Genomic DNA, 11,047 nt, shown 5'->3' on the forward strand with positions numbered 1-11,047 from the left:
TTCCAGTGTAAAAACACCGTTCAAATAAATATTTAATGTCAGAAATCGATTTTTTTACAGCCTCTTGCGTGGTGGGAAAACACGCTGACCACGAGGCTAGTTTAATCTTATTAAAATATTTTATTTGGATTGATTTTGACAAACCTGACAAATTTTGAGAAAATGCATCACAAAAATATTTGTTATTAAAATACATCAACCAATTTCCAAACCTATTTATATTGATATTAAGACACAGTCCATTCAAATCTTTAATAGCCAAATGTTTATGAGTGCGTGACAGAATATTTTCAAATAAAATATTCTAGTGTGTGTACTAACACAAACAAAATTTGTATGCTTACTTGGTTCATTGATAGGAACTTACACATTAATAAAGGCTATTAAATACTCAAACACATTGTATTTATCATTTATTAAATTATTGTAGACACAATTAATTTATTGTATTAATATTTAATATATTTTCATAATAATAATACACTTTCTCTCCTCTCGACCGAAATTTACTTAGAAATAAAATATAATGAAATTTAGAATAATAAGTTTTACGAGGAATTGGATTCCACAGAAGGTTTGTACTGAGCTGCTATTCTCCGGAATTCCTCTTCCTTACTCTTGTATGCCAAAACAAACGGATGCTTTTGTTGCTGATCTGCCACCAGCAGTTGTGACAGGTAACGGTTTGTGACCTGAAAAATTAGTATACCATATTTTAAGACAATGTTTAAGTTGTATGTATCAGAATAAAAAAGTGTAATGCGGTATTCTCTCGCCCGACAAGTATGACTCGCTATTATTTTCACTAGTTGAAAATAAATCAGGCTATGAATTTGCCGGTATTCGTATGTCAAACTCAGTAATTCGCCACCTAAAATCGAAAGATGTTCAAATATTTAAAGGTGTGAAATAGGCAAACCAAGTATGCTGTGGGCGTAAAACGTAGTAAAGTATTATTATTTTTGAAATATTTACAGTAAAAAGACGAAGAAATGTTTACTATTAACAAACTATTATTTATGTACTAAACTAAACGTGAACGCAGATAATCATGCCTAAATATGGGCAAAAAAGCTAAAAAAAGCCTTAGCTGTAGGCACAATTAAGTTTTAAAAGGATGTTAAATTTAATTTTTTTTCTTAATACTAAAGATAATATGAAGAACATTACAGAACAAATAAAAAATGTTATACTTAAACATGATTCATTTTCATTGATTTTGACGTGGACGATTTTCACATAAATTTGTATGGAGAGAACCGAATCAATAATTATTTACTGTCAAACGCAAACCTAGTCTTAAAAAAAATATTTAAACTCAGATAAGATTGGAGCCGGATAGACGTCACATAGGTTGAGGCATTGTTTATACATCTAATTACAAAAAACGTGTTTTTGTGAATCATATAAAATACCTAACTCATGCGTGGTCGCTAGCCTTCTGCCTCTCCTCAATAAACATAGTTGTACACAAAAATATAAACAAAACCATTTGTATAATATTTAGTACATTTTTTATGTATGCGGTGTAATCCACTGCCTTTAAGAATTGGGCACTTATTTGGTTTTCGGGATAAATTAGTGAGAGTACTGTAATTATTTACTGTTGCAAGATATCAAAATTTTTACTACACAAAAACCATGTGCACAATGCATAGTAATTATTATCAATTTATTTAGCATCATATTATAAAAAAATAAAAAGAGATGAAGATTTTTCATATTAATGTGTTTCATTTAGTTTTTTTAACAAAAAAATATTATAAAATAAATAACAAAAAGTCAACCAATTACGGTGATAGAAAAAATATTGATTTGTTTTCATGACAATAATTTTGTATTCGGTTTGCTTAGTTGCCAACCTAACTGCTTTTATACATCAAATTGTAGTAAGAAAATATTTAAAAAATAATGGATGATTTTGATAGTGCCATCATTGCACAAATTCCCTCGGTTGAGTCAGTCAAAATATATGTATGTTACCTACAGTAAGAAAAGTATTTGGAGAGAACAGAAAATATGTTATAAGTCTATATCCATTTCTGTAGATAATAATATTAATGCCTAACATTTAATGAGAGACATTCTCAGTATTATCACACTAACTGTGCAAAAAAGTAATAATTATTATGCATAATATATGTATGAAGTAACACTACAGTATTGGTCGGCTTTTTTTTTTTTTTTTAATATTTTATCGACCTTTTTATCTAATCTAGGTCATTAATTTATTCAATCAAATTACATTTCATTATTATTCTTAAAACTGTACTTTTATTTATTAGTTGTAACAATGTAATCTTAAGTATTAGAAAATAAAAACCTTATAAATATTTTTGTCTTTTAAAACCTACATTTTCATCAAATAGCATTGCCCATTTAAATTTCTATAGTCCTGATCTGAACCTAGTGCAGCATTGTACCAATACAGCGCGTCATTGGTGCACGCAGTGTACTTTCAACCCTGGATGTTTGAAGTCTGACTCACTGACCTGCCTATTGCAAGGCCACCTTTATACCACGAGGTTGATATTAGTTTCAACATTCACAGATAATGCAGGTTCAGTAATCTCTAAAAATGCACAAACATTTTTTAAAACAACTGTCAGAATTTAGTGCCAATCAATATGAGAAATGGTACTACCAAAAGTGACAAGGAAAAAATAATAGAGTTCATATTTAAATAATTAATAACAATTTGCTTTGAAAAAAAAAATAATGTTCATGGTTTGGAATTTAAAAAAAGTTAAGGTGTTTACTATTTATTGCACCTTAATTTTATTAAAAAATATAACATGCTAATAAAATACTTTGAGAAATCATAACAAAGATAATTAACTATCATAATATATATTATATGCCTAGTAAGTAAAAGAGCTATGCATGGGATTCCAAATATAAACAGTTTAATTATTTAGGGTATTAGAAGCAAACTTAGAAATCTCCACCAAAAACGGAAAATTAGTTATTTATGCTAAAATAAACTATACATAAAAACCTACCTACCTAAATAATAGCGTAATTCAAAACCATCTTTCAATCTTGCAAAAACAGATTTCAATTATACTACTTGACACCGCAAACTTAGCATTCTCATTGAGTTAGTGAAGCATAATTAGAAATCTCACAAATCTTTTTTCAAAGTTTTTCGCAAATATCTCGGTAACTCCTTCAATGGAGATTTCTAAGTTTGCTTATAATACCCTCAATTATATAACTATTACGTATTGTTTAATTAATATTCAATCAAATTTTCGTACCTTGTTATTTCAAAACTGTGCCTTGGTTTGTGTAAAATCATCAAAATAAATTAAATATGTCACCAGTTTTCGAGCGAGACTGTTCATTCACCAAGGCATTAAATAAGCCAAGTTTATTATAGAGTGATTTTACCCAAACTAAATAGGTGGTATTTAATATAAAAAATCGCAAAGTAAGTGCTTTAAATATTTATTTTTCTTTGGCTGGTAGTATTCAATTTGAAAAAAAAAATGCAATTAAGTAATATTTTTTTTTAAATAAAGATCTCCACGGACATCGCATAAAAATTGGCTTGCAAGTATTTAACTCTTGTGTGGTACATGTCACATGAATCAATTATTTTTACAGATAATGGAAAATATAGCATTGCATAATTATATGTAAAATTTTTGTCTTTATACCTGTATTTAAAAACATTTCATCATTTTCTTCGTGGAACACAACGTTACATGACTGTTGCCAGAGAGTGGCACAGTCTTTTAAGAGTCAAACCCATTTTTTTGTAAATATTTTGCGATAGCTTTTCTGTGTTTGAATAAAATACTTTTTTTTTTAATACGCATTAAATAAACGCCAAATGTCGGCACTGAAATGGACAAAGAACAAGAGTTTGCTCTCTCTAATTACTGACCTCTGGTTTCCCTAAATGCAGGGATGCTACAGCGGTGGCTAGCATCAGGTCGGGAGCACCGGGGTCCTTGGCGATGGCCTGAAGGGCTGCACCCTCTGCCTCCCCCCAGCCTCCGAGCCCTGCGTGGGCGGCAACCAGCGCTGCCCCCACTGAAGGCCCTGAGCCGAACTTGTCAGACATCTCCTCGCATATGTAGTATGCGTCCTGCAGCTTTGGACCTCCCTGAAAATATTTCATATACAGCCATGGACTTTTGTACAATGAGGTTGTTCAGTAGCTTTAAAAAAAATATATACGTCAATAGACTATCAAACTAACCCAAAAAAAAAAAAATGTGTATGGTTGCTATAGGTTTGAAATTTTAAAAAACCCCCACTAAAACATTGAAATTACACCGCCCGCGATGTCAAGAGTTCGGGTCTGAGAGTGTTTCTGACATTTAAAAGTTGTGAACTCTGTACAAATTATTTGTATCCGCTAAATGTAAAACACACTAAACATCAAAGAACATGGCTACTCCAGAAACCAGAAATCTGTTGCCAGTTACCAAAACATAATAACTCTATAATTGATTGGTTATTGTAAACATGTGGTCACTTGAACTTGTGACATTGCAAAGTAGTTAATTTTTACTATTTTTTTCACACATTTTCGAGAAACATCACCATACAATTAACTGCTCTAATTATTACCACGTGCACTATTTTTGTTGATAATGAATGGATACTGGATTACATGAAATTGCGAACGCATTTGTATATTTGTGCTATTTTAGAGGCATTGACACATTTGAAAAATCAACTGTGTTTTGATGCAGTTTAAAAAATGTCTTATAATCTACCCTGATGAGGACGATAACTTTTACAATCATATATTAGTTTATTATTAATACGACACTGAGACCAAATCAGCATTTCACTCTATCTGTATCCCTTGATGGTTAAATGCAGTATTCATTAGGCTGGGCGGTTTTTTTTTTCCAACTTTTTTAAGGGGCACAGCGATAAAAGGGTGCTGAATGGTCTCAAAATAACATGTGAGAAATATTATTACATTTTCACATTATTACACAATCAAATGATAATTCCATCCAATTTGACTCGCTGCAACATCATATATATTATTTCGTTTTGCTAAAATTTTCGTTATTATTTCGTTTTGCTAAAAAAAATCGTTTTTTGTTGTTGTAGATATTTCAATTTGAGAAAACGGTTCTCTATTGGTCTAATTATTTGTTATTACTTTATATATATTTTTTAATTTTGTATGACTGCTACAAAAAATAGTCAAAATATTGTTGATACATGGGGTGTTATGAATTGTAGTCTGATATTAATTTCTGAATTTTGCTTTACACATATGCATTGGTAATAAATTGGCATGACAAATAATATAATATGCAGGCATTATATTGTATAAATTGACTTTACCTGAACTAAATGTACCCAAGCTTGAGCTAACTGTGTGAGAGTAGCATCATCGTCCTTATCTGTCATCAGCTTTAGTTGTCTCCGAGCTAAATCAGGACGGTTGAGAGCTAACAAGATTTGTAGACCATAAGCAAGGACCTCTAAAGACTCTGCTCCGTGCAATACTCTGGAATAATATAATTATTAGATAACAAAAATACTTTTCTTACTATCTGGGGGAGTAGTATTTTCTCGCATACAAAATACGGATTTTAAATCCGTAAAACAAATGTCTTGATATGCTGTAATTGGAGTAACAATGCAGTGCCCTATGTACCACGGGATACGGGTACGGAAGACTGAAGAAATATATATATTCAGGCGGAGTCTGCAGATGTGCGAGATAAAGTATTTTTTTTATAGGTAACCCATCTATGACTAACGATCATGTGTCTTATTATAAATAATGTCTAATAACTATATTTCGAAAACAATACCTGTAGGTGCCGGGTCCATCCAACTAATGATTTAGGGTCGTACTATATAGGACTTCCATTCGAGACCCGAGACTCTAATAGCAATACCTCCAGCAAGTAAGCACCTTTTTTCGAAATTTATGTATTTATTATTTAGAACATTTAGGTACAACTTTTAATTAGACTGAGGCTGGATCAGTGCGGCACTACCCGAATGTATGCTAAAGCTGCACATATTTTCCCTTAGCTCTGTCTGGAGCATGATGGCGCTGGATGCTAGCTAGAGGCGGTTCCTTAGTATGTGCATAAGTGCAGTGCACTGCCAAGTAAAAATATGTGCAAACAAATGAGTAATTTTATTGATAGTAAAAATATGTTATAGGTAGCTACAAAAAAACAGGGATTCGTTGCAATATTATACTCGTAAACATCATAATATTCAATACTAGCGCCAAAAGATCTAGCTAAATCGACTCTAGCGGACGATTTTCACATCTTGTCTACGCATGCGCAATCGTCCCTATGCATGTTCTGTTTTGCACAATTCTTTACCCTGAATTTGTATGAAATATGTCATTTCTTCTAAGATCGTCATTTGAGGGAGATAGACAACGCTTCATACTGGTGAATCGTGCGTTAGAGGGAGAAGATAATATACATATTACGGGCATTGCCAACGCATGCGCATATTTGAAGTTTAAAGTGCGTTTGCAATGTCACTTTGAACATGTGTAATGACATGATATTAGTACGAATTTAGTATCCTGTAACGTGCGTATAATGTTAGGCGAATTTAGCGTTCTTGGTTCCGATGCGCGGGCTGTCATTTGTCATACTATTGCCTGTTTATTACGTCAGACCTGTCATATTGTTATAATATTATTGAACTTAATATACAAGTTACAAGTTGACAAAATGTAAAGAAATACACTGCAAACTTTTTCGGTCAGGAGCCGCCAGTGATGCTAGCCACCTTCACCCTTAACTAGTCGTTGATTTAAGAAGATTTTTCAGTTATGTTATTTAAGTTAGGCTATTGTGATCCATTTGTGTTAGGTGATATAAGGATACTTATTTGGTATGTTTTGTATTCATTTTAATAAAAAAAATAATGAATAGTATGCTTTGATGTGATTTATTAACTACATTCACTACTTTTTTATATGAATAATCGTTAGTATCGAAAAGTCTCCAAATTTTGAGACTTGGTCTCCGAGTCTTGTCTCAGTCTCGAGACTCAAATTTGTGACGAGACTAGAATCCCTAGTACTATACTTAGAGCTTCGTCTCTTAATTTTTTTTTCAACTCTGCTTATTTATTCATTTCACATAAAACTTCTTTTTTTTCTTTTCTATATGAACACCTCACTGGGCATAACCCGTGTCGAGGCATTAATTTATATTATTTTTATATTATGTTCTAGTACATAATAAATAAATATAATAAAATAAATAACACCGTTTTAATATAAACATAAATCATAAATAGCAGACATGCTATCAATGAAAGCACCAACCGGAAATAAGTAGAAGGAATTTAGAGCGATTTTACCATAATCGATTTTTGTCTTACCTTAAAGCGCTCTCCAGATTGTCTTCATGATAGTAAATGGTTGCAGCTGTTATTAAAAACAAATCATTTGAGAGTTCTACGCCTTTAGAAACCTGTAATAAACAACAAAAAATAATATAAAGTAAGTGTTTTAAAAGTTTATGTACTCTTTCTTTGATTTCTTGTTTCACTCTTAACCAGTTTTTCTCAAAGTGGACGACAACAACCTCTTGTGGATGCTGATGGCCTTCAGGGGGATGGTAGAAGGCTGTCAGAAAATTGGGGGACTTTAAGGCAGTCTTTGTCTTATTTATCATGGTTTTCTTAGCCCGTGTGAAGTGTTTGTAGCAAGCAAGTTTTAACAAGTTTTTTGTTAAAACAATCCAATTTTAACAAACTTGTTTAAGTGTATAAAATTCACCCTTCACACTACATAAGTTTTAAAATGCTTTATTTTTATACTCAATAAAAATACTATAAATATAATTAAGTAGGTATGCATTTTAATTGCTCTTTTTAAAAACGCTTCTTGTAAATGTAAGTTTAAACTCATAAATAGGATATGGTATGTTTAAAAATAATAATTGCAATAGCTTATGTTTTTAAGATAGTAGGCTTAAAAATTTTGGGGGCCTCTAGAAAGTTTTACATTGTCAAAGTAAGCAGTGGGCGAAATAAGTTTGAGAACCTATGGTCTAAAAATAAAAAAATAACAATATGTACCAAAGAATTAAAAAAAGATACTTCAAATCATAAATGTACATGTCATTCTTGTACTTCCTAACATTTGTATATATGTATACAAATTGCATACAATAATGCAAAACGAAAGAGATAAAAGATCACCATAAATATTACAAACATATACATGAAAAAGAGATCCTGTAATCCATCAGTTTATTTTTCAACAATGTAAATCAACCTAGGGAAATATATGTTTGCCGCAGGAGGCGAAATTAGCAGTATCCAATGGAATCCAGGTGCCGACCCTTATGTATAGAAGCGAAGTATGGAATTGGAAAAACAAGGATGAAAGTAGGCTGAATGCAATCACTCAGGCGAATGCGAGGTAAACTATGTTAGATCTGTGCATTATGTAAGGCTTAGATAAGCATTATGGACAGACTTCTGCTTTGGTTTGAACATGTAGAGCGAATGGACTGCGAAAGCATAGCTAAAAATATTTATGGTGCGAATATTGATTAATGCAGAAAACGAGGAAGACGGAGAAAGACATGTTCAACATATACTTGAAAGCGGACATGTCAAAAGTTGGAAAAATCGACGCACGTGCATGAAAATCTTCATACGTCTGTATGAATGCAGAGAAAACAAGGTCTGTATGCATACAGCGTGATATGGCATTCTTGGCCTACCCCTACTGGGAAATGGAGTGATGGTTTGTTTTGTAATGTTTAAGAATGAAGGGATGAATGAATGAACCTTTGTTTTAACTTATCAATATTCCTTACTTGTAACATATATACTTATCTACGTTTTAGAATATCATTGAAAGAATTACAATTCACCATATATTTATTATAATATAAGGATATTTGAAATAAGAGCTTAAGAATACATTTTGTTAATTTAAAAATATTCTAAATAAATTTCACTTTTTTACTAACCTATTCATTGTGTTCAAAATATTTCATGACATTCCCGCCACTGCGCGACACAAAATTGATGTATTTTATTTATTAGTTCAAACACTTATTTTGTTAATGGTCATGAATTTATTACCGCTATACCTAATGAAAACTTAAGCTACGAACCTTTCTCATAGTAAATTAATCACTTAAGATAAGAAAACTATGAAATATCAAATAAAATAAACAATCCAAAAAATTTAAACATGTCAATTTTGCATCTCTTAACCATATACTCTAAGTGTGAAAGAGACGAATATATATCAACTGATCTCCCAGTCGATGGTGAAGATTATCACAGTCCTATTTTTTCATTTTACTTAAAAGGGAATACTTTCTTTCAAGATTTTACAGACAGATAATAGTATGAACATTTAAAGAAAAAAAATATTCATATTTGAATATTCTGTCGTGAGAAATTGAGGTTTAAATCCTGGGTAGGACGTGCTCACATATGCTGTGAGCACCACGTATCTTTGCTGTTATGGGCGCTCACAGGTGTATGTGAGCACCGCAGTAAACAAGTTAAGGAAAAAAATTGGTCCATTGAAATATTTGGCAATATAAAAGTATTATTACCCTTCACACATCTTGTTAATATTAATATCAAAATGTTTTGTTTTCTCAATATTTTCTTTACATGTACTAGACAAGCTGAAGGTGTGATCACTTACACCATTAGTGTGATTAGATTTCAATAAATTATTTTAGGAAATTTTCTATTGCATTTTACTGACACTGAATTTCATCATAAAAACAGTTGGTTATCTTAGGCATGTTTAAATGAGTTGGTATGGTTATTTAAATCTTGTCATTCGACTCGTTAAAAACATCTATCAGAAAAAATACCTTTTCATCGATGATAGCTACAACTGACTGTCCTGCTGAAGGGTTCGACAAATATTGTGCCAGCAACTTCAGAGGCTGGAGTTTTGGATTGGAGGAAGCGTTGAGTTCATTAAGAACTAATCTATAGTTCTTTTGGGCAATGAACGCCCTATAGAGAAGAGCATCCCTTTCTAATGCCACATCAGGATCGTTGCACTATAAACAAAGCACATTAGGGAAAATTGTAGTGTTCTAAATTTAAATTAAACATGAAAGCACATTGATTGCATGAACTGTTGATGATAACACCTCAAATGATTCAAGAAAACAAAAAAAGTAATGTAATGACAAGCGCCATAACCTTCGCGGTTGTATGTTTTTAGTTCTAACTTCAGCAAATAATGGTATAATGCAGAGGGAATTCAACAATACCTTTAATTTTTGAGCGTCGTTTATACATTGCTGGTAATTTCCAAAGAAAAATGCATTTCTGACATCAAATAATAAATCAACGTCCTGCTGCTGACGTGCCATCTTCGAGAATTTCGGCTATTTCACAACTAATTTATTGTGTTGCAGGAAATGTCAAATTATTTTTTTCCCAAATATGCACAATTAAAATTTCATAATTTTATTTTGATAGTTATTTTTCCACTTTTCAAGTAAAAATTCATGTTTTTATTCCCTTAACACGTTTTTTTATTTAATTTTGCAATCAATATTCATTTTGTGGCAAAAATTTCGTTTCTTGTTACGTAGGTTTCAAGTAAAATTGCGTTATAATTGTGAACTTTGCGCAAAAACGATTAATCCGAAACAGAGTCATCTATAGGCAATATTTAATACTTTCGTATTGTGGCATTGTGGCGAATGTTTCGTATTTTCAAAGTTACACGAGAGATGGCTAACAACATTTGAATTTACTTACAATTTATTTTTCAAATAATACGCGGTGCAGTTAAGTAAAATGTTTTTAAAACAAATGCAAGGCATCATCAATGAAGACAATTTTTATGACCATAAAATTATGTGCCTCATAGACATCAAATTAAATTGGGTATGTACATAAAATGATTTAATCAACTTGTTTTAAACTTTTACGGTTTTGTCGCATATTATAAATAGTATTGTTACCTATATATACTTGTCTATAATATAATATTCATAATATTTTTTATGTACGAAATGCATCATCTTCACATATGTAATATAATATAATAACTAATAAAGTAAAAACGTTT

The 11,047-nt window shown here is 31.4% G+C and overlaps 1 protein-coding gene across 1 annotated transcript; it reads right to left on the minus strand.

The window, feature by feature from the left end:
- Positions 1-484: 484 nt before the first annotated feature.
- Positions 485-10,590, minus strand: epsilonCOP (coatomer subunit epsilon). Its single transcript, XM_088233845.1, has 6 exons — positions 10,239-10,590; positions 9,828-10,022; positions 7,351-7,442; positions 5,323-5,488; positions 3,893-4,114; positions 485-692 (listed from the first exon to the last, which is right to left on the minus strand). Exons 1-6 carry the CDS (start codon positions 10,338-10,340, stop codon positions 549-551), a joined length of 921 nt encoding a protein of 306 aa, XP_088089971.1. The 5' UTR covers positions 10,341-10,590; the 3' UTR covers positions 485-548.
- Between the last annotated feature and the right edge of the window lie 457 nt (positions 10,591-11,047).

The sequence above is a fragment of the Micrasema longulum genome, unplaced genomic scaffold (genome assembly GCF_059751315.1).
Source record: "Micrasema longulum isolate JH-2025_06_02 unplaced genomic scaffold, ASM5975131v1 h1tg001155l, whole genome shotgun sequence".
NCBI classification, from domain to species: Eukaryota; Metazoa; Arthropoda; class Insecta; order Trichoptera; family Brachycentridae; genus Micrasema; species Micrasema longulum.

What these genes read in the sequence shown, in the direction of transcription:
- epsilonCOP (XM_088233845.1), bottom strand. Translation starts at nt 10,340, where the DNA reads ATGGCACGTCAGCAGCAGGACGTTGATTTATTATTTGATGTCAGAAAT. An exon ending in TAGCTATCATCGATGAAAAG is followed by an intron (nt 7,443 to 9,827) that starts GTATTTTTTCTG and finishes TGTTTATTACAG; the next exon opens with GTTTCTAAAGGCGTAGAACT. An exon ending in TGCATTTAGGGAAACCAGAG is followed by an intron (nt 693 to 3,892) that starts GTCAGTAATTAG and finishes CTAATTTTTCAG; the next exon opens with GTCACAAACCGTTACCTGTC.